This window comes from Anarrhichthys ocellatus, unplaced genomic scaffold (genome assembly GCF_004355925.1).
Source record: "Anarrhichthys ocellatus isolate YVR2014 unplaced genomic scaffold, GSC_Weel_1.0 scaffold31, whole genome shotgun sequence".
NCBI classification, from domain to species: domain Eukaryota; kingdom Metazoa; phylum Chordata; class Actinopteri; order Perciformes; family Anarhichadidae; genus Anarrhichthys; species Anarrhichthys ocellatus.
This window is the reverse complement of record NW_022280061.1, coordinates 611,863-636,491: the sequence shown is the minus strand read 5'-3', so window position 1 is coordinate 636,491 and position 24,629 is coordinate 611,863. Positions and strand designations below refer to the sequence as shown.

The following is a 24,629-nucleotide window of genomic DNA, read 5'->3' as shown; positions in this document are numbered from 1 at the left end:
CTCTCTCTCTCTCTCTCTCTCTCTCTCTCTCTCTCTCTCTCTCTCTCCCCCCCCCTCGTGATAGTGTGTAGTTTTTGCGATGACATCCGGCCAGATGTGGAATCACATCAGAGGTCCTCCCTACGCCCACAAAAATCCCCAGAACGGACAAGTGGTATGAGTCGCATCCTTCTATGACTTTATTTTCTCTCATTCCTTCTATCTGTTCTCCCATCTTTGTTGCCCTCTCCCCTCCCTTTCTTTCCTTCCTTCCTTCCATTCTTTCCTTGTTCCTTGGTTGCTGAGTTCCTTTCTTCTTTCTTGCGTTCTATCATTCTTTTTTCTTCTTTACAATTGCTTTGTGTGTTTTCAGCAAAAACATCATTGAAAGGGTTAACATTGATCTGTTTTACAGTGTGGTGAGTGAGGCTGTATGAGATCAACCATAGGAAAATCTGTAAGGCTGTAAGACACACATACACACTGGACCAGTGTGTTACTGGACAGCTGGGAGCAGTCATTGTGTGTTAATATCACCTTATAGACATGTCAGAGTCATCTTGAAACCAAGCAGAAAGAGGGAGAGGGAGAGGGGGGCAGATAAAAAAAAATTCGGTCTCTCACTCTTTTTCTCTTTCTTTCATCTTGCCTTTCTTTCTGCTGGTTATTTAGGTTTGCTCGCTCACGTGTGAAATTGAAACAACAATATGAGAAAAACTGAGAAAAAGAGGGAAGGGGATGGGACGAGTGAGAGAAGGATAGAGGAGATAGAGGTATAGAGTGAAGTTTTGCCATGAAGAAAACGTGGTTATGTGTCTCCAATATTATGTTGTCTAAAATGCGACGTGTGCATTTGCACACACACACACTCAAACAAACCCTTCAACAGTGAGTGATGCGTGGGTCATAGGAAAAGTCAACTCAGCTCATGCAGAGACTGAAAAGGATTGGTATTCCCTGTAGCCAGCACACATACACAAACACACAACAGAGTCAAAAGAAAAGCATCACAACCCTCCCTCTTGCCCCTTCTCCCATCCTCTATTCCATACGGCATGTTCCCCCTCTCTTGTTCTGTGTACAGGGCACCCTATTTTTCAGGCTCTGTTGGCTCTCTGTCATTTTTCAGTCTGTTTGACAACAAATAGGTTACACCCTCATCCCATGTAGCTCCCAGCCTTCACCCCATCTCTCTCATCCCCTGTTATTTCCCTCTCTCTCTCCACTCCCCTCTCTTTGCCGCCTCTTTGCTTCTGAACCACTTTTATTCTGCCAGGAGGACCATCTACAGGCGGAGATGCTGATGTTGCTGGAGATAGAAATTCTGACTACTTAAATCCTAATTGATTTTAAAAAGAGGCATCATTTTTTGTTGTCTTTGACTGTTGTCACGTCATACAAATACACAAAGAAGACCTATCACACTCTTCACACTACATCTGAGAAAGTCCTGCATCTTCCTTCTTCAATCTGCTCACCAGTTTCTTTCCCACTGCTTCCCCTTCTTTTCTATGCCCTCCCTTCTTCCACTCGCTTTCACACCTCTGTCTGTCTTCATTCCATGTTATAGTCTTCATAAGAATGAAGTGCAGTCAGCTGCTTTCCTTCCTACGTGCCGCCTCTCTTCTTCTTGGCTTAGTATGAGCTGAGCAGAGCGATGAGAGCACCATTAAAGCTTTTGACACAGTGAAGTGTCGAAACAGCATTTTAGATAAATACAGAGAATGAATCCCCTAACTGTGGGGAGCAATACCCATAGGCATCTGATTCAAATGCAAAGGTGAGCAGGTCATAAAGGATGTATTACTGAGCATGCAGAAAACAAATGATACCAGTTAGGAGTAGAGAGGATGAAGAGCTGGCGGAGGGGCCATTGTATGCTCTGTTACAGTTGTACACTACTAGTCTACCCAGAAAGTTAAGGTTTTATAGTTTGGGATTTTAGCAAACCGCAAAATACCTTTCTCAAATATATGAAAAGAGTCCGTCCAAAGTATATTATTTAAGACAATTCTGCTTTATCCGTGTGAAAGACACTGCATGCTAAAGTCTTAATGAAATCTTAGTGACTTGCCTCAAACATACCCTGAGCCACTTTCAAGTACCTTCCAGGAATCATATTACTGATGTCATTGCTTATTTGAATATTTTAACTCTATTTACGTGTCTCGCTTTTAGATATGTCACTTAGGTGTGGATCCAGGCTCATTATGCTAATAAACAGCAGACACTTTAGCTTTTTCTATTTGCAGAACTTGCAGAACAGACAGCAAAGCTTAACCCCTCAAAACCTGGGAAATATGGTTTAATGACTATTAGCAATGATATCAACAATACAAGACGTTGTCGGACTGTCTTGGCTGACACGTCGCTTCAGTGTTGCGTGGAGGTCTGCTACAGTGCCCGTGGAGTGGCAGACCGGGGTGGTGGTTCCTAATTTTAAAACGATCGGGGTATCACACGGCTCAGCCTCCCCGGTAAAGTTTATTCCACGGTGCTGAAAAGGAGGCTCCGACCGATTGTCGAACCTCAGATACAGGAGGAGCAACGTGTATTCCGTCCTGGCCGTGGAACAGTGGACCAGCTCTTTACCCTCGCAAGTCTGTTGGATGGGTCATGGGAGTTTGCCCATCCAGTCTACATGTGTTTTGTGGACTTGGAGACCATGGGTACCTGGGTTGTTGCTGCCGGCCATACTGTCCTTGTATGAGAGCTGTGTCCGGATACTCGGCACAAAGACGAGCACATTTTCAGTGCGTGTTGGCCTCCGCCAGGGTTGTCCCTTGTCTCCTTGTCTCGAAGTCGAGCCGCTGCTCCTCCGTGTCGAAAGGAGCCAGCTGAGGTGGTTCAGGCTTCTGATCAGAATGCCTCCTGGATGCCTCCCTTGAGAGGTTTTCCAATTATGTCCAACTAGTAAGACCCGGAACATGCTGGAGAGATTACATATCTCGTCTGGCCTGGGAACACCTCGGGGTTCCCTAGGAGGAGCTGCAAAGCGCTGCCGGGAAGAGGGGCGTCCGGAACACCCTCCTAAGCCTGCTGCCCCCGGATAAGCGGAAGCTAATGAACGGAACTTTTTTTTAAATTAATATTACATTAAACTGAGAGAGATGCATATTACATTTTAAATGTGTGCATATTTTAAGATCATACAAACTCTTTTCACAATTGTTTGTAAGACGTATCCTCCCATATGCTTTATTTGGTACACTTGTACAGTCTAAAAGCAATCCAATACATTCATACATTTCCAAAAATGGACATTATGAGTTTGTAAAGATAGATGTTATTGCAAAGCTGTCGTGTTGGATTGCATTAGATTGTACTGGTGTACATAACTAGACCACTGAGTGTATGTGAACCTATTATGGGAAATTATAGTATGCAAACCCATTGAGGGCTGGCTTTATTATGCTATAACTTCCTGTTAAGCCCCCTACAGGCCCGTCCTCCCAGGCCTTATAGCCTAACCTTAATCATTCCTCTTCTGCAGCAGTAGCCTCATTGATAACCCCAGTGACTTACATGCTTTAACCCAACCACATTTTCTTCATCTTGAAGGGCAGGTTTCTATTTTGCAGCCACTCAACCAAAGTAGCTGCAGAGATGGCCTCTTTAGATCTTTGTGTAAATGGCCGTCATATCTGTCTTGTGTCCTCCCTTCCTTCACACCTTTTTTTCCACCTTCGTCTTCCCTCCTATGCTTTGAATCCTTCTTTTTCCCTCTCCGCCCTTCAACAGCGAATAGCTTGAACTGGGCAGATGATATTGAATAGATACCAGCCTTATCTTTGCTGTTCTACTTCCATCCTCTTTTCGTGTTACTTCCCCTCACCTCGCTCTCTAATCTCCCACTCTCCTCCTCTCTCTCTCTTTCTCCCCCTCTCTCCCCAGACACTGTAATTCCTTTAAAATGATGAGCGAGCGAGGCCAGGTAGACTATATTGAAAGGATTTGTCAACTGATGAATGGCACGACGAAGCAGATGAAATTGTAGTGAGCGTCTCACTGTGCAGCCAAGAAAATACTGCTAGCTCATTTTTGCTCAAACACTTCCACACACACACAAAAAATGGGACATAGATACAGTTGTGCTTTGACAAAATGCGTGTGCTCGTACACATACGCACATGGGCCAAGCCTACATACACGCTAACTACATACATGCGCACACAATTAAGCCAAACTCCTATATATGACTAACCCACTCAAAATACTACAAAGACAGTCATGTACACAACAAATCAAACAATTCAAAGTCACACACACGGCTGAAAAGCTTTTGAGCCGCGTCAGAAGGGAGAGGAGGTTTACGGAAAAAAAAAAAAAAAAGTCGGGGGAAGAAAGTAAAGGTTAGGAGTTTTCTCATGATAAAAGTTTAAATATAAACAAACTGTCTCAGCCTAAAAGGAAGTAATGGTACTTTTTACATTTTAAAGCATTTCCGCCAGTGTTTACTTTTTAGTTTTTTACTATGACCAACCACTTACTTATTTCCACACTATTGACTGATGACATTATCATATTTCCAGCTGATTTCACATGATTGGTTGATGGCTTTTGGCGGCTGTTGGCAGCAGCCCTCTCTACATTATTGCTAATCTTTCAGATTTAAAAAAACAGCTGTCACTTTTATTGGCTCTCTGCAAATATTTGACTTTTGGCTTGCAGAGGGCATCATTGTGTGGTCGATGCTGGTCAGTGTGAGTGCTGCGTTAGATTTTGCTTTACCTGCACATCTCTGTCTGTGTGTGTGTGTGTGTCTGTGTGTGTTTGTGTCTGTGTGTGTATGGGTTTGATTGAGTCAGACAATGCTTGTGTGTTTATCTGGGTGTTTTTTTGAGCCGGTTTGGAGAGAATTGAACAGTGTAGTGAAGCAGAGAAATAAATGATCCTTTAGGCTGGATATTTCTCTAGACTAGTAGACATTGACCTCTCCGTCTCTCCACAAACGCACACAGCCTCACATGAAATGATTGGAACCATTGTTTTCAGCAGAAAACTGTAATTAACAATGGTATAACCATTTATACGAACCCTATAATAAAGAAATATGTCCTGGGCAAGCAGCCTGTTGGTTTGCAAGCTGGTTATCTCGGTCACTAATGGGACGGCATGTTCACAGACTTTATTTTAAGGACGTATTTGTACCATTGACTCCTGTCTCATGGCTGTATACAAACCATTCCTCTTTTGTGGAGCAGTTTTTGCTCCAGAGCAGGTTTCAAACACTGCTTGCCATTGGTCAACAGCACAAATTCCTTGGTCAAAGTTGACCGTGATGATTCATAACGGAGCAGCAGCAGCTGCAGCTCATGAATGTATTTTCGGCCCTAAACCATCCAGTGCTTTAAAAACTAACACTAGTATTTCAAAATCAATTATTTGACACACTGGAAGCCGGTGTAAAGATCCAAGAATTAGAGTGGTGTGATCCACTCTCCTGGTCAGCAGAGTCAGCTGCTGCTGTCTAAACAAGTTCAAGTCCTCCAGAGACTGAAGCCCTTTGATTCTATCTGCTGAAAGCAGTGGTTACAATTCATTCAAATAACAAAACACGCCATACAACCTAGTATAGCTTTCTATGTGTATTCTTCCCGTCAAATAAGTTGTACATTGAAAAGCACACAATTTTATAATGAAATCATGCAAAATGTCCAACCTTAACATCCCTTGAAAACCTTTCTGAAATTTGTCAATCCTTTGCAACCCAAAGTCTAACTAAAGGAATTTCTGCCAAATCCAACGATGGATTTGTTTAATGCACCAAGCTGGTGGCTGTCGTCACCTGGTAATTTAGTTACCTATATCTGTGTGTTGCTTGCATAACTATGGGAAGATTCACTTTACCCTCAAGAGCGAATCCACTGCTGTTCCACTGAAATGTTTTTGTTTTTCTTTCAAAGGAAAGAAAAACAGGTTTTAAATGCTTTTAATTGACTCCTGGGTAATTACACTGAACTCTCCATGGACTGTGCAAACATTGAACTGCATAAACAGTGAGTATATAATGAGATTTTAAAGCATCACCTGAATCCCTGAAATAGACTACCATATTTGTTTAGATGAAGGGTTCAGTGAGAACCTGCCCATAGTCCCTCTGCTGTACCGGATGAATCCCCCCCATATGCTCTCCAGTCTGGTTAGTTAGACATTTAATCGTTGGTGTGTTGCAGCTCTTTTCTCTTTTCACTAAGACATATTGAACTTCTAACATCGAGAACTAGCCATCAATCATAAATAATGAATTTCCTTTTCGTCCACTCTAAAATGATCTACAAATGCTTTTTTCAACATTTTCTGTCGACTCGTGACTTCGCTCTATCATGCATCAGTTTTAGTGTTGTGTGTAAGTACAGGTCTGATTCAAACTAGCAAACATTCATTCTCTCCTTTGGTTTTCACTTTCTCTTTCTCTCATTCTACATCGTAGGTATTTAGCCGGCACTCTTACCCAGAGTACCTTGCAAGGTTCACTTCCTAGATCGCCCATCATTGTAACCAACACACACACAGTCGTACCTATCCTCCGTTTGTATAAATGACGCACATGTCTCCACTCCATCTCTCTTCCTCTCTGTTACGTACTCTTTCTCCTCTCTGCTCTTTCTGCTTTGTTGACTTTTCATTTATCCCTCTTCCTGTCTGAGTGCCTCCTGACCTTTCACCAAACAAAACACACACACACACACACACACACTATACCCACACATATACAGGATACAGGATGGAAAAGGATGAATATAGCTATTTATAAAGGTTATCTGCCCCACAGCTATTAACAGCTAACACTACAGCAGTCTGTTTTTAGCGATAGCATGGTCAAGAGAAGAAGGGACAAGGTATGCTCATTGCTCATATACTTTGTGTTATCAGCGTCAACATAACTCGCCAACAATGCCAACTACTACATTTTTATTGGTACTTAACGTTCTTGTCACGTATGTTTTCCGTGACATGTAGCACACTAGGTTGTGACTCATTGAGGGAATCATTGACGGCCACTTGTGAAAGCCTGTTCTCAACCTCATTTGAATACAATAATAAACATGTGGGATGCCTATGGCCCTCCTCTGTGTATGCATGCGTATATGTAAATTAATATTACACGCCTGCATTGGTGCAGACACCTAATTTGCTTCAAAGTCTGACAAATGGGCTGTCTCATGCAGGTCTTATATAAACAAGGCTTTTTAATGTCAATGTATTCAAATGAGTCCATGAACACAGACACACTCACATCTGTGTTCTTGTATTAGAAATAATGTAAACACTTATATTCCCGAGATCTTGATCTGAGAGCATACTAATGAAACAAATACTATAGTAAATTATCCCCGGGGGAGGTAAAGGTCTCGACATATTTTAGATTTCTAACGTTGATATTTAGATTTTTGGCTGAGCTAACCTCTTACCATTTATTTTCTTGAGACCCTCTGGAGGAATAATCTCATGACTAAGTTTACATTTTGCATAGACCTTTTCTTTAAGTTATTCAGTGCGTTCAGCGTATTATACCCCAGGATGTGGTAAATAAAAAGCTGGATAGAATAGTAATTGTTTTCACAATTGCCTTGGACAACCTGCATTAAACATGCTTTTAAGGAAATTAATGATTTTCCCCTGGAATGCAGTGTGTTTATACTGTGATTTATGTTGGAAATTCATAGCATAATAATTAATGGTAGCCTTAATAAGTGGTAAAATGTATAAATGACCATTACATCACACATTTCTTTTATTTACCAGTTGGTCAGATTCTTTCGCGTATACGAAAGATTCCCTGTTTTTTAACGACCAAAAGACTTGATGTTTTCAGCTCATTCACAGAGATGGGTCTCTTTAAAAACTAATCCATCAGATTAATTGGACCGGTAGCAGATTAAAGTTGTAGCCGACAGCTCCACAGCATGAACCTGCCTGAATTTATGAAGGTGAGGCTATTTAAAATTGGAAAGAAAGAAGTATATGTCAGCATGCTGTGTTTTAAAACTACATCACAAATGGCGACATGTAACAGCATTTAATAGTAGTGAGAGTGTCAAAGACAGACAAAATACTTTTGCTGGGGACTGAGGAAGCATTTTGCCCACTGGCAACTTTAGTAAACTGTGTTACACTGTACGGACACACAACAAACACTTTCCCGAAAGGCAACAAGTCCCAATAGGCTATGAATTAATAAACATCTTTTATGCTATGAAATTGAAGATCCAAAATACGGTTTGCGTTTTCCTCCTTCCATCTGGATGATGATGCCGTCAAATGTGCATTAGCATGTTCAATGCGCTTCCAGTCACCCTACAATGGTGGATTCTACACACAACTCTCTTTCTGTTGCTGTTTGTAGCTGACTGGGAACCAGCAGGCGGGTCTTCCTGCTCTGGCCTTTCAGTCGCACCTGCAATAGTGTGACTGACTCGCAATCACCGTGTTTGACCCTTTATATTACATTACAGTCATTTAGCGGAGGCTTTTATCCAAAGCGACTCACAATTCAGATTCTATCACACCGTAGGCACAGCTACGCGAGCAATTTTGGGGTTAAGTGTCTTGCTCAAGGACACATCGACATGCGACTAGCGGAGCCCGAGCCGGGGATCGAACCGCCGACCCTCTGATTGAAGGACGACCCTGCTCTCTCCACAGTTGGCCACAGTTCTATACTTTGACACTTTAACGGCTGTTTAAGGCAAACACTGCTGTTTTGTAGTTGTACATCAGTAAAGGTTCTCTTTTGATTCTCCAAATAAACCTCATTTGTCTCAGTCCATTGCAATTCAAATACATATAAAATAGATCGTTTGTGGCTTAATGTCCGGCTGTATTCATCACCAAAGCACATTTTAAAGCCAGCATGGGCTCATTCACAAGTGTCTACATTGGTCTGTGTAGGTAACCTGTGTGTTGCAGAGTTATGGAGTGTGACTTTTGTGTTCCATTCATCTCCATGTTCGCTTAACGAGCTGTGGCTGCTTTTTACTTCCAGACCACCATGATGTCTTACAACTTTCTAATGAGCACACACTTCTTTCACAAAGACAAATTCTCCCTAAACAGTCTCATTCACAAACACACATTTACTTACTGGTTTTCGGTATACAAAGCTACATACACTGAAACACACACACACACACACACACACACACACTCAGCTCTGCACACTAATGAATAGAGCTCCTGCATTCTAATCCATCAGATTAATTGGAAGTGCCTGGCCATGGATTGAGGAATCTTTCATCCCCCCCAAAACACTGCTGGTGCTCACAGCCTCTATCTGCAGTTTGTGTTTATATAGCATGCAGAAAGCAGTCTTGAAAAAAAAGTATAAAGTTATGTTTGTTCAATTTTAGTAATGAAAAAAATCCACCCTTGGATACTGATGCAGTTGTCTCTTATTAATCTGTATTATTTTTCCAAGCTTTTTTCAGGAGTTATGTGACTTCCCTTTAACCCGCCTCATCTAATCATATTGTACTTTGATTTAGCATTTTTTCCCCAGAGTGACTGTTCAACGATCTCCTGAAAAGGGGACTGAGCTTGTCTCATTTAATTAAGGTTTATATATTCACCTTTTGTCATGTGGCACAGCTATGAAAAGTACTTCTTTCATTGCTCTGTATTCACATCTTTTTCCCCCGCACAGTTATTGAACATTATACAAAGATACCCTTGCACTTTGAATCTTGGATAACATCATTGATACAGTTTGACAAGAAACTAGTATGGCTACTTTGCAAATGTAGACTTTTAATACAAAATATAAATCAACTAATAAACTATAGGATTAATGACCAAGTAATAAATATCTTTTAAATATATAAAGTAGTTTATTCGCTCCATTTTTACCAGCTGCAACATTAAAATGATTAACACATTAACGCATCAATAATTGTTATCCAATGATATCGGCCTACCATAAATACATCATTTGAATTCTGCATAATGAGTATAGGAAATAGAAGCGGAGATGTAGCTGTTGACTTGGGCGTTTCTCAGACTTTGCCGACCTCTGTAAAGTCTAAAGGTTGGATTTATTGCACAGTTGTTGTGTTTGAGTGCACTGGATGTGGATATACTTTATAAATTGAATATAGGCTCCGATAAAGCTAGAAAGGGCTCTCACTTTAAATGCTGTCCTGGTATGTAAAGGAGGACTTGCAAAAATACAAGTTCCATGTTTATATTCTTCAACAGACGAGGCACTCGTAATGCACCACTACTCCCCATGCACAGTCATTTGTGTCTACGCAGTGACCAAGTCTCTAAATTGTATGTGGATGCTATGTAGGAACGTTATGGCAGCAAGCCAAAACACAAAATGTTTCTTTGCTTGTGTTGTCAATCTTTCCACATTTATTTAAGGCCTTTTCAACATCTCTAGCCTCAACACAGTTGAATTGAAACCTACAATTCTTGCTATCTGTTATTTCCTTATCGGTTCACAATGGGTAGACTCGGTACCAACTAGGCTCTACCTCAGGTTGCTGACCTTATTGCTGTATTGAAATGGTTTGAAAATGTATTGAAAAGCAACACATGCAGTTGCACTTCCAGTTTTTCACGTTGTGAAAAGGAACACAAAAAGCAATCTCTCACCAACTTCAGGAAAGTGCAACGCAACCCAAACAAACTTTTGTTCATTGTGTTAATACAGGAGCTTTGGTTTGTCAGTCAATAATGAAAGCATCTTGATAACGATTCCAAATCCCTCCTTAATGCAGAGCAACAGTTTTGTGTTGAAGACAAAGGGATCTGTTGCAGCATTGAGCCTTTTGTCGCCTTTATGTCTGCTTTCAAGTGCAAAGATTCTTCATTTATCTCCACTGAAGCAAGAATAAGCCGTACACCCTTTACTCCGCCTCCTTTGTCATCCTCCATTCATCTTCCCATCCCTATTCCTGTCTGATAGGGAAAGAAATGAACACTGGGGCAGTCAAGTGGAAAAACAGACCTTGGATGTGCCCGTAAACCTAGACGCTAATAATCTGCTGGGATTCAACAATGTGAAACACACCGAAAGACTTCCTTCCTCTCGCTTTCCTATTTGTCTCATTTCCACAAGACTTCCACTCTGTCTTCCTTTGTCTGTCTGTCTCTCTCTCTCTGCTTTTCTCCCATCACACACACACGCATTGGGCCTCTGACGTCCTATCAGAGAAGCTTGCCTGTGCAGGCTTTGAGCTTTGGCCATTGTGCGGCAGACTTTCTTCAGAGGTAGAGACAATGGGTACTGACTGGAACAGAGATCCAAGCAAAGCAAATTGACACCTCAATGGGACGCGTCAGACTGGCTGGCTAGTTGGAATACAGTGGGTACGGAAAGTATTCAGACCCCTTTAAATTGTTCACTCTTTGTTTCATTGCAGCCATTTGCTAAAATCAAAAAGTTCATTTTATTTCTCATTAATGTACACTCAGCACCCCATCTTGACAGAAAAAAACAGAAATGTAGAATTTTTTGCAAATTTATTAAAAAAGAAAAACTGAAATATCACATGGTCATAAGTATTCAGACCCTTTGCTCAGTATTGAGTAGAAGCACCCTTTTGAGCTAGTACAGCCATGAGTCTTCTTGGGAATGATGCAACAACCTTTTCACACCTGGATTTGGGGATCCTCTGCCATTCTTCCTTGCAGATCCTCTCCAGTTCCGTCAGGTTGGATGGTGAACGTTGGTGGACAGCCATTTTCAGGTCTCTCCAGAGATGCTCAATTGGGTTTAGGTCAGGGCTCTGGCTGGGCCAGTCAAGAATGGTCAGAGTTGTTCCGAAGCCACTCCTTTGTTATTTTAGCTGTGTGCTTAGGGTCATTGTCTTGTTGGAAGGTGAACCTTCGGCCCAGTCTGAGGTCCAGAGCACTCTGGAAGAGGTTCTTTTCTTTGTGGAACTTTCTCCCATCTCCCTACTGCATCTCTGGAGCTCAGCCACAGTGATCTTTGGGTTCTTCTTTACCTCTCTCACCAAGGCTCTTCTTCCACGATTGCTCAGTTTGGCTGGACGGCCAGGTCTAGGAAGAGTTCTGGTCGTCCCAAACTTCTTCCATTTAAGGATTATGGAGGCCACTGTGCTCTTAGGAACCTTGAGTGCTGCAGAAATTCTTTTGTAACCTTGGCCAGATCTGTGCCTTGCCACAATTCTGTCTCTGAGCTCCTTGGGCAGTTCCTTCGACCTCATGATTCTCATTTGCTCTGACATGCACTGTGAGCTGTAAGGTCTTATATAGACAGGTGTGTGCCTTTCCTAATCAAGTCCAAGCAGTTTAATTAAACACAGTTTAATTAATTCAGTCAATTAATTAATTAATTAATTGACGTCCCTGTCCAAACTGTAACCGAATACTAATTCTAATTTGAATCCTATCCAAGTATGGACCGACTAAAATCAACTCCTTTTGCAAAAAGCCATTAACTTTAATGTGATAGTGACACTCAGACAGGTAGTGACAAACACCTTTGCTTATATACGTTAATACTGAGACAATACTTTAGAGTCTAATAGTGCACACAGTTCACGGTTCAATACATACTGGTACAACTAACTAAACACTTCAACCACTACCCTCCATGAGTATGACTGACGATACAAGAAGACAACCCCATTGTTTTCTGAAGACTAGTAATTTCTTTCATCACTAATGTTGATACTTGCATCCAGTTTATCTTTGGTTCCGCATCTTCAATTAAATCTCAACAGAGTATGTGCTGTGGTTGCATCATTAGTCCCTGCAAATAAACATAAAGAGGTTTAAGAGCTCTAAGGTAGTAAAATAGGGGGAGAAAAAAAAAAGGTGAAATACGAAAGGTTTTGGATTTGTAGTGGATCATAGAGATAGAGGGGCTTCATTTCCCTGTGATTTATCCGCACACATTATTAGCATTTGGTCTGAAAAGACTTTGGTTGTTGAAAAGTAAAACAAAAATGAATTCCATATGATGGAGTATCTGTACACTCATACAGCAGGTCTGGAAATAAATGATCTGAAATCACTTGTTCGTGCCAACGGAAATTGTTGGTACGAAAGATTTTCTCTTTTTTTCTTTTCATGTGGCCCATTTCCCCTCACACACTGAACAATAATGGTTGCTCCCCTCAGCAACACTCCTTTCTTCCTACACTTTTGCTTCGTTGGCGTCTGCCCTCAGACCGGCTCGTATTACTTAACACCCGCACTCTTGAGAATTGGCAACCAATCAAAAAATGACAAATGACAACCTGTGAGCGCGGCGTTACTGACTCCCGCTGAATGAACGTGACTCTCCATATGAATAGAAATCTGTATACATTATGTTTCACGCTATCCCTTTTTTCCGTAACAAAGCAGAGGTTATGAGATCTCTTTGACTGACTTTGTCTGCATTTTTTTTTTTTGAAGCAGTATTAATGCTGGATAGATGCATAACGAAAATGGTTGTATACCTACAGGTTTAACAGTGGGAGTCTCCATTTAGAGGTTGGGCAGTGGATGGGGGTTGAAATAATATTTTTCTCTGTCTATATGTGAGTGTTCCTGTAAGATTAGATTGACCTCTTTGCCCACTCAGTGAAAAGGCAGCACCTCTACTACACCTACGCACTACAGGGGAGAAATCTCTATGACTCACAATACCAAAGCACGCACGCATGCACTCTTAAACTGACGTGCACGCACACACAAATGACATATTCAAATATGTGAGAAAACCATGTGTGTTTCCATCAAACACACTCTCACACACACAAAAGAATCTTGTTGCACTGCTGAATACAAGACGTATCCTTGGAGGAAAAAGTACTGGCCACTCTAGATCTTCAGTGTACATTAAAGCAAAAGATGGGAAGAAGCCAGGAAGTGGATGCTGTTTTGGCAACAACAAAGTCCAGGTTTGCATATATTGGGGACAGTTATTACACTCAAAATATAAAAGGGCCATATTTCAAGCCAGGTTCATAAGTCATTAGAAGTTTATCTCTTGGGATAGTGTGGGAGGTTACTCTTTCTATAACCTAATATTCAAGCAAGAGGTTTTTCAAAAAAGGTTATGACTTTTTTATTGAAGATTTTCCAAATCCCTTTTCTCTCCTCACTGTTTCCAACTTCCCTGTTGGATGTTGCCTACTGCACAATACTATTCTTCACCATTCATAACTCAACTTGCCGTTTCCTGACTGGATTGTTCTTCATTTCTTTAATTCAGAAATTTTCACTGAGGGTGCACTTATTTTCAGTTGAAATGAACAATGTTAATCTGATATGTCTGTCTCTCTTTCCCTTTTCTTGCTCTCCTCCACAGAGTTATATTCACGGCAGCAGTCAGGCTCAGTTTGTGGCTGAGTCTCACATCATCCTTCTTCTGAGTATCCTTTCCCCCAACGCGTTTGTGTTTGAATGTTTCACGTGTTGACATAAATTGAAACACGGTGCGGCAAAATACTAATCATCCAGAGCAGTTTAACTATCTGTGAAATGTCCAACAGCTCATCGCGGCACCAAGTTCCTTTAATTCTCCATCTGCTAACTCACACGACATTGGAAGCCACCTTATATGTGTATATGTGTCTGAGCACACGATTGTCATCTGTGTGCGTTCTCCATAGGGAGGCTGCCTGCTGCACTGAACAAACAGGCAATACAAAGACCAGGGATTGTCCTCTTTTAACTTGTGTGTGTCTGTGTTTGTGTGCTTTTGGCAGGGTAAATATTTCTGTTCTCTGTTTGTCTTCTTCTCTGTCTGCTTGTATACCTGTGTGTTCTTGCACTGGTGCTTCTGTATCTGTGTGGGTAATGATACCGTTCATTCCTAGCTGTTGTGTTTGCTCCCGTGGGAAATAGCAGGTCCAAGGTCGCACCTGCTGCAGAGCAATATTTGTTTTGTCCACGCTAACACAATTTATTTTTTTTATTTTTTTTTTGGGCTCATCTGATTACATCTAAATGAAACACACATTCACACCTGCTGTAACGCTAACACGCCTACGCTTGTTGTCTGTGCAGGTTGTTTAAACACATTTTATGACTGTTTCCCCGTGGATGTAACCTTGTAAAATTCCTCATACAGAGACACACACACACACACACACACACACACAGGTACTACGTGAAGTTGCATATCTATACCATTTTAGGATGAAATAGAAACAGATGATTGTATTTCTCTCATTCTGACTGTTGCTACCATATGATCTCCCCACAATAGTCAGATGGGACAGGATCAATGAAGTGTGTCAACCGAACACAAAGCATTGCCGTTCAGGCTGAACTGTCTGCCATGGTCAAACCCCATGCCACTGATTAGGTGAAGACACACAGGTGGGGATTCTCTCTTAGGAAAATGTCTCTATCCTCTCAGCCTCTTAGCGCACGTGTGAAGTATCTTCACAATGGAAGCTGCTCTCTGTAACTTGCAGGTCTTCAAATATTCCGTGTCAACAAACTAGATTTTATTACTTGCAAATCATTTTTTTGCTTCGTGCCAATTTGGTATTCCGATGATATCTCTGACTCGGAGCCGTTTCAATGAAGTAAAGTGGAAGCACCTGGTTGGGATTGCGTTAACAAGGAAAACTAGTATCAAAGCTTTTGGATCTTTTTGTTTTGGTCATGTGCACATAAGCCAGTCCTGTCCCAAAATTGTACCAATCTCAAATATTCCAGTTTGACTTTAATCAGCCTCACAGGATAAAGGATATTTTATTCTAATGATATGCATGTGGATGTAGTGTGACTAGGGTGCACCACGACAGATACAATAAATGCAGATGACAGAACAAAAAATGCAGTGCAGTTGCATGATCTTACTCTATACACTGCTAATTATCCATTTGTTATTATAACTTCACACTGTGGCAAAGCTTCCTGCAAGCACCCAGGCTGCCGTACACATCGCTGTCTGTGGAGATATCTCTTGTTTGTGTCATATCATGTCTTTCGCATACAAGCCGACGCCTGATTTTCGCTTCCCATGTGGCAGCTTTTGTGTGCGCACCCCTTCAGGATTTCTTCAGTCATAATGATTGGTATGCAGCCCACACGCTGAAGAGAGGAATCTGTAATTATAAGCCACCTGAGGCGGTGCTTTGCAGTGATTGTAGAAAACGCGTTGAAGTGTTGAATGCAGCACTGCTTGCTTCTGTAAAAAAAAAAAAAAGATATGTTCACAAAAAAAATGCCACACTTTCAACAGGTCAAAAACTTAACCAATAGCTAAATACTACAAGTGCATCGTGCGATGATCGTACTACGCACACAGTGTCCCAATGGGCTTTACAGTGTAGCCCCACCTAGTCCAAGCTCAACATAAAGAAAATAGAAGAAAACCTTGCAGAGGGAATATGTTCTCCACCTCTCCACGGTCAGCTTTATCTGCAACAGTCACTGCAGATGGGGAAGTTTTCCTCTCTACAAACTGTAGTGCTCACAATTTACACTACATCAGAGCATCAGGGCCATGTTTGCAGAGTTGACTTGACATCACCACACTGTGTGGGTTTAAAAAAAAAAAGAAAAAATAATTGAATTGAATTGGGAAACCATTCTGATGTTTTTCTTCCAATGGTTAGGTTGTACCGCTGCCGATTCAATTCAGTGATAATAAAAGAGTATTTTTAGTTTTGTGTTGCCAGATGTTGCCTTGTGATCTTGTGCCCTCTCACAAAACGCTTTGTGATTCATTCAACAAAACACATTTTCTCCTTTTTATAAAGCTGTGTTGGGAATAACAGGGAAAGGGCCAGTGACCTATGAACCAAGTCTCTCCTGATTACACTGTAGTTGTCAATCACAGCATACAATGTAATGCAGTACACCATCAACTATGGCCCTCAACATTTGCAGTTTAATGAACTCCTCTCTGACGATGTCTCAACCAAACATGGTGCTTGTGAGCTTCAATTGAAAAGTGTTTATTGTAAGCCTATTGTCTGGACTCCTTTGATTCATGTTATTCCAAACCGTTTATATGAACTCGGTGCCGTCATGCAGTGACTGATGTTCTGGCTAATCTGTTTCAGTGCGCCCATGCACATACTGTATGTGCATATGTGTCCAGCACTTCTTCCTGGGTCAGTGTGTACTTCCTTCTTCTCCCACTCCCATATGCTAGTGTGTTGTTTCCTTGACGACCTTGTGTCCCAGATGCTGCAATCACCATGGGGATGGTGCTGCTAAATGAGGCTGCCACCTCCAAGGGAGATGTTGGCAAGAGGAGAAGTGAGTAGTACTTTTTGTTTCCCGTTTCAAGCTTAAGTTCTGAGTGAAGCAATTCTCAGCAATGTTACTGTGTGTGTGTGTGTCATTGATTGTTAGTGCCACCTTGTAACTAACACCCAAAGTGTATTCATCAAAATCCATGTTTCAAGAGGTAGCACTGGTGTTTGAGAGGTTAACATTCTTGTATAAGAAACACACATCCTTTAAAACATGAATTCTTATTTTCTATCTTGTTATTATAACTGAGAAAAACTCGGGCCGTCGATCGATGGACAAACATGAACTAACTAACCGCTTTTGTTCTCCTTAAGACTGAAGCGTGTAATAGGCAATTAAATGTAAAATCATGGAATTAATGTAGAATCAACTCAAAAGAAATATATTTAAATTCAAATACTATTTTTTGATAGCATCATTTTAACTTAGAACACAGATTCCAGCCAGCTTGAAAGGCTTTTTTCTTATATGCACTAACAAACTATAATAATACAAACCAAGCCTATTGAAGGCCATTAAAAATAGATATCAGATAAGAATGCAACATTTCTTAAAAGCACTGATACAAATAATAATTAACAAGAAAAAAGTGTTGCACCTGCCTGTTGTATTTCGAAATAGGCCACAATATTCCATGCAAATATGAAAAGAAAACAAGGAAATATTTCTGCACCGTGCGTGCAACTCAAACAGCTGTGCACGCAAACTACTTTTGCGAGCGCTTTCAACATCACTCGGGGCAGAATTTCTCTGCTCGCGCAAGTAAAATTGAAGCCTGCGAGGAGAAAACCATGCTTTGAGAGCGAGGAGCATCTCCTGGCGCATGACTCATCTCTGCTTGCGGATATTGACAGTGATTTGCCTTCGTATTCATCATTGACGTGTGCCATAACGCCCAAGAAGTTACAATTACTCACAGAAGTCCGATGATCCCCCTGTGAGGGCGACGTCCTTTTCCAGCTCAACCATGTTCGTCCACCTCGCCCTCCCATCTTCATACAAAGTGTCTATTCTTGACACAATGGTTTTTCTCGAGGTCGGAATAGAAGCAGTGCCTACCAATGCAATTCGAATAATTCCTCTCAGTCCATCTTTTACTGTGTTTAGCTTTCCACGTCAGCCCAAAGCATTAGTTAACGGACCTTCTCACTTACAGTTTTTAATATTTTCCCATAAATACCAGGTGACAATGAAACTCTCCCGCCTAAGACTCTATTGTTGTCCTTATCCATCTTCAGCCGGGTTGGGTTGGGTTGGTGACACACGATGTCAGCTGTTACAGGAAGTAAACAAAACACAGCTGTTAAATAGGTTCATTTTCAACATGTTAAACCTTCAAGTTCATTTTGACATGATGAAAAGTTAAACATTTGAATGAGTTACACATAGACATTCACCAACAGATATTGTTCAGCTATAAATGTGTTAACCTAGTACAATTTCCTGTAGTCAAAGGCAAACCACAAGTCCAGATATTAACAAGAAATTCTCCTGGCTGCTGTTTACAGTTTGGCCTCCTTGATCTCCTGGAAAAGACCATCATCTGACTGTAACATTAATAACCTCAGAGAAATTCTTTTTCCTCTCCGTATCTGTTAGACTTACCGTGAGTGCTGAGAGGATTTCTCTTCTTTGAGATATGAGTAACAGTGAATAAGCAGAATGCAAAAATGCAAAGTATACGCTGAAATATATGTTTAACGGTGCTCTGTGTAGATAAATAAAATGTATGTTTACATTTAATATTACTCATCAAAACTCATCGTGTGTGTCCTTGAGGCCAAAGTAACCTGATGAATGCATCTTTTCCAATAAAACTTAAGACAATTTTTCTTTAAACCTGCGGAATAGTGTGAGCATGCACAAGACAACACAGCAAGAACCGACTCGTAGAAAAACTGCTCCACAATACTACTTAGAGATCAAAAACTCCCCAAGTTAGTTCCAGAGATACAGCATCAGGAACGCTCTTGCTTCATACCAGCCATGACACCGTGCTTTCACATTGTGAGTCTGCATGTGAGGTGCCACAGGTGCAGACATATAAACAGGTGTTTATATGTCTGTCTGTCTGGGGACAGCTTTTGTCTTAAGATTGAGATGGGACGCTCCTGCACACGTGTTCTCACCCACACTATGTGTAAATGAACCATCATGGCAGTACCTTCATTAGTAGGAAGTGTATTTGCATAACTGTCAATTAGCTGGAGCAGCTCTAAGAATGAGAAGCACTTGTTTCACTTTCCAGTTAATCAGTGAGATGACTCCTCATCTGCCCCATGAGTACCTCTGAATGCACAACTACACTATTTAGTTTTCAGCATTTAGATGTGCTTTGTGAATGCTTGATGGTTGATATACGAAGTAGATTTATGTGGCACAGTCAAAATTAACCTGATATGCTCTGTCAGGAAAATGATTTAGATTGCTTGTAATTAGTCAAGAAAATCTTGAGATAATTAAAATGTTCCCGCACGCTCCCAACGGCCTCTCATGTTGTTCTGATGATCAAAATTGTTCTTATTCTACAAAAATACCACATCAAATAATTTCATGGGTGCAAATCAAACCCATTTTGTACTCACAATCTGCATGAGATTAACATCCGATTTACTTTAGCAAGAAGTCCATAACTAGTCACAGTGTGGAGGTCACAAAGCTCAGAAACTCTGAAATCGAAGTGAGTCAAATTGAAGTCATACCTCACATTTAAATAGTGTTCTTCTTATTAAAGGAAAGAGATTCTAAAACATTTACCAAGGCTGCGCTTCAGCTCAACCATGAAAAAGTGATTTGTGTGACTGTTACGACACATTACTCTGGAATGACAAATAAATCATGCTCAGAAATAAGAAAAAATACTAATCATCTCAACAGGTGGAGGACCACCAGAGTAGAGGCAGCAGATCAGCTCTTCTGAGTCCACATACCAGAGCAGGTGGAAGATATGTATACAGTATATGATCAATGTGGCTGATACATCCCTGGATTACCACATTACCTGCAGTCAAATGCAGTTTTGTAAAGGTCTCGTTAAACGCGTTAAAATCCCACTTGTGGTCATGCACAATTAAGACCAGATATTTCTGAAACTGTGTTAATCAAGGATAATGTTTGTACCCATTTTTGTGGTTATGCAGGTGGGAGTGTAGGGTGGGTCAAACAAACACGGGACTTTCACTAAGGAGACTGCTGTTCATATGAAACAACGTTGACCTATTTTGTGTGACAAACATACTTATTTGAACCCAAACCGTGATCTTTTCCTAAACCTAACCAAGTAGTTTTGTTGCGTTAAGTAAATCTAAAAACTAAGTAAACCTGTGATTGAGGTTTATTTTGAAAAGACTATGCGTGTTACAACTACGCAGAAACGGACCAAACTGACACGCCGTCCCTCACGCGTTCAGGATTGATGCTATAAGTGTACATTAAGTGCCATGGCTTTAAAATACTTCATGTGGGACCGTCGACATGTGCTGTCATTTACAGACAACCATGAGTGTTGAGCATGCAACCCAGTTCATTTTTAGAAATAGGCGGTGGCCACTTAACCACACTAATGGCATTCTTGCCTTCAACCGTTTTCCTTTGCTGCCCAAGCATAGATTCTGCATAATCTCTAGACTAGATTATGAAGAGGGGAGTTAGATATTAGATGGCCCGTAATGATAATTACCTCAAACACAGAGACACTGTTACACACAAGTGGATTTTAATTAGACTGGGTGTGATGAAAAAAGAAACTCCAGAAGCCTTTCAATGCTTCTGTGAGGCCACAAACTTATGCGCGCACACAAAAAAAATCTGAAGGCAAGATTAATAACTTTTTGTTCTACTTTACCCATGAGTTCTCCTTGAAATGTTAAAGCTTGGCAATTAAAATGATAATGACTTTATAACTACCTCAAGACTTGTTTCTCAGTATCGGGGCCAAAAAAAAAAAAAAGAACACTTCCATACCTCCACACAGACACGCATGCATACGTGCTCGCCGAATTGTCACCTGTGTTAGGATGACATATCACGTGTACATCGAAGATGACTCGTTTATCAACTCTCTTGTCAGCTCAATCGTTTCCAACAGGTCTCTCTCTCTCCTTTTCCCTTTTCATCCAATTATCCTCCGTCTCCGTCTTCCTCTTGCCCCGTCCTTCCCTTCTCTTTTTATCGGCAGTATTTTTTTTATTGTATCAACTACTTTAATTTAACCTCTTGTGTTTGTGCGATTTCCACCTGCTACTTTAAATAAACTGAAGCGAAGACATCACACAGATCATATTTTACCGCAGCACATGCATACTAATGCCGACAGAAACCGGTTACGTAAAGCACACACGACATCCAGCCACGAGCCTGCATGAAATACACAGTTCTATATCCCACACACTGCTGTCATTGAGTTGACACACACATGGACACACAAATTAAATCAGTGCATTATAAAGCAGCACAGCGAATAGTCGCCTGTCAGTAATAGAGAGAGGATTAGGCTTGAATTGTAGTGTAATCACTGAACGTGGGTGTTGAATCCCTGGCATACAGCTTCCATACTGCTGAGTGCAGCTACAAGAATGCTTCCACGGGCATCTGTCCAAGAAATCACAGCGCACACGTGGCTTCTCAGTTAGGGAGTTACTGAACTAGTAAATGGAGTTACAAAATCACGACATATGCAATATCAGTGGAAGAGAAGGGGGATGTGATAGACGGAAGGAAGGTGAAAGGGAATAGGAGCAAAATATCAAGGAGGGCGAGGACGGAGGGGGAAGGATGGGTCTGTGAAGGAACAAAATACAGTAGAGGCTACTGTAGAGGCTAATGTAGAGGCCTTGTAGAGCAATATCCACCGTATCTGCCTGTTGAAATGCCAACGTGCTGCGTAGCACCAAAGTTAGTACCAAATGTCAAGGCCACGGAAAACAGGGGTGTCAAGAGAGCTGATGCTTTGGTACCAAGTCGATGTCAAAAATCAGAAAATGTGGTGGTACTCGTTTCTATATAGTACCGCTAATGTACGGAGGTTGCATTGAGGTATATTATGAGGCATTCAAGCTCTATTAAGTAAAAGTTTACCATCAATGTTGAATTATTTCTTTATAGAGCGAGCCAAAGGGGAGAAATCCGTTTCCACAGCCTGCACATGTAGATGTGCCTCACTTCAATGTGCAGTATGTGTGATACTAGTATGTTTCTTTGTCTGGTTGGAATATTAAAGAGACATGTTACCAAGAACTTGAGTCCATTAAACATGTATCTACAAGCCCTGGTTCACTTGTAATTGGGTAGTGTGGACATTAATAATCCAAACAAAAGAAGCAGCCGGCTTTTCTGTCGCAGTTTAGCATAAAACGTAATTGTGGGCGGTCGTAACCAGAGGCTGAGTCAGTTAATGTCTCTTGAAGCCAGTTGCTAACCACAGAATGAACCGAAGAACCATTTAGCATCCTAATATCTGTTCATATTTGTCCTCCTAATGAGCTAGGCTTAACTTAATATGTTTATTGGCTCCCCCGTGCTGGAGAAAGGTACATTTATTTCTACCGTGCCAATATATCATCATTTGAATTGAGCCAAGTCATACAGTCAAAAGACGGATTACCACCTTTGTCACTGAGGGAAATCATTGGGCTTAAGCAACTTGTCATTTCGCCAAGGTCATAAATCACTTTCATTAGCATGCTTAGTGTGCGCGTGTGTGTGTCATTATCCACGGAAGCATACTAAGATACCTCTCAGTCATAACTGATGAGCTATGGGAAATACATCCCACTACGCTTAATGAAGACACACAGACGTTCTGTGGCTCACGTCCTCGCAGGCACATATGTAGATGTGGCAACTCAAGGAACGCGGGGGCCATAGGGGCTCTCCCTGGAGACGCACTCTGAAATATGCAGCGCTCTCAATCAAGTCACTCGGTCAATGTCACACACACACACACACACACACACACAGGTTGGTAATACAATAGTTTTCAGGACATTGTCTTGAATAAGTCATCAGTGTAACCTTAATTTAACCCCAGACTCTTTCAAACACAATACAGCCGCTGAGGTTTGCGTGAATGTGCGTGTCTGTGTGTGTGTGTGTGTGTGTCTGTGTGTGTGTGCAATGATACATATGTGGGATTATAAATGTATTTTGTGTATAAAGTGAAAGAAAGAAAGTAGAACAGTCATGTTGGAACTGACACTGAGCAGGGAGAGCAAATGTAGTCTCATACACACATCCAAAACAGATCACAGGACAACACACACACACACACACACACACAGAAGACGTAAACCATTGTAGCCCCAAATATGAATGACGGCCCATACACACAAAGTTAAACTGAGAATCTGTGTTACACTTCCAAGCCAAATCTTTTGTCTGACGTTGCCTTTTTGCTCTCTCTCATCCTTACACACACACACACACACACACACACAGAGCGAGAACCAGCACATATCTCACTATTTAGTCTCCAGGAGAGGTCCTCATCCTAATCCCTGATTAACAATATCAGTCGGCGGTGACAGTTTAATTTAACACAGTCCCTCTCAAGGATTAGCCTCTACATGAGAGTGTGTGCACACACGCACTCATGCACCCACACACACACAGACACTCACAATTCCCCTGCAGATTAAAGATCATATGTTTCACTTTCGAATAGCCACTGAGGAAATAAGATGATACTAGTTGCAAACACAATTTTCTGCAGCACAGCAGGGTTGATGATGAGAAAGAGGCAGTGGCACATACATGTAATGGATTGTTTAAATAAAGTGAATATTTAATAAGGTGTTGTCCTGATGAAGAGTCCCGGGTAATGTTTGAGACGTCCTTTCTATCAGCATTATAGCAAATGTCAAATATAAATGTTTTCATTACTTGGCTGTGTGTATGTAGGCCTGTGTCGGTGCTTACGTGTGTGTGTGCGTGTGTGTGTGTGTGTGTGTGTGTGTGTGTGTGTGTGTGTGTGTGTGTGTGTGTGTGTGTGTGTGTGTGTGTGTGTGTGTGTGTGTGTGTGTGTGTGTGTGTGTGTGTGTGTGTGTGTGTGTGTGTGTGTGTGTGTGTTTGTGTGATCCACCAACATGAAGAGAAGAAGATGCTTTCAGTGTGTATCATGTCTAAACCCTGCGGGCACATTCAATTTGAACAGAGATCAAACAGGGAGTTGCATCACTGGTTATAATGTGCGTGGAACGATTTAAATGGTTGCCTTTAGCAGGAATCAAACCTTCTCACAGGCCATTGTCTAATAATTATCATGCATATATATATAAGAGTGTCTGCAGGATTTGCAAAAAGTTGGAAATTATGGAAACTCAAAAGCATCGAGTGTGATTGTAGTAACTTTTACGTTACAGAACGTTTTATAGACCATGACGCAGTTTCTTAGTGTGTCGTATTTTTTACTTAATGACAATCTGTGTGTGTGTGTGTGTGTGTGTGTGTGTGTGTGTGTGTGTGTGTGT

General features: G+C 41.3%; 1 protein-coding gene across 1 annotated transcript in view; it reads left to right on the top strand.

Annotated features, from left to right (window-relative positions):
- tusc3 (tumor suppressor candidate 3) overlaps positions 1–24,629 on the top strand; it is a 58,051-nt gene that overhangs the window by 30,547 nt on the left and 2,875 nt on the right. Inside the window, exons 6-8 of the mRNA XM_031864463.1 lie at positions 65–154; positions 14,252–14,315; positions 17,092–17,166. Of these exons, the coding sequence (XP_031720323.1) occupies positions 65–154; positions 14,252–14,315; positions 17,092–17,166 (229 nt within the window). The remainder of the gene's footprint in view (positions 1–64; positions 155–14,251; positions 14,316–17,091; positions 17,167–24,629) is intronic.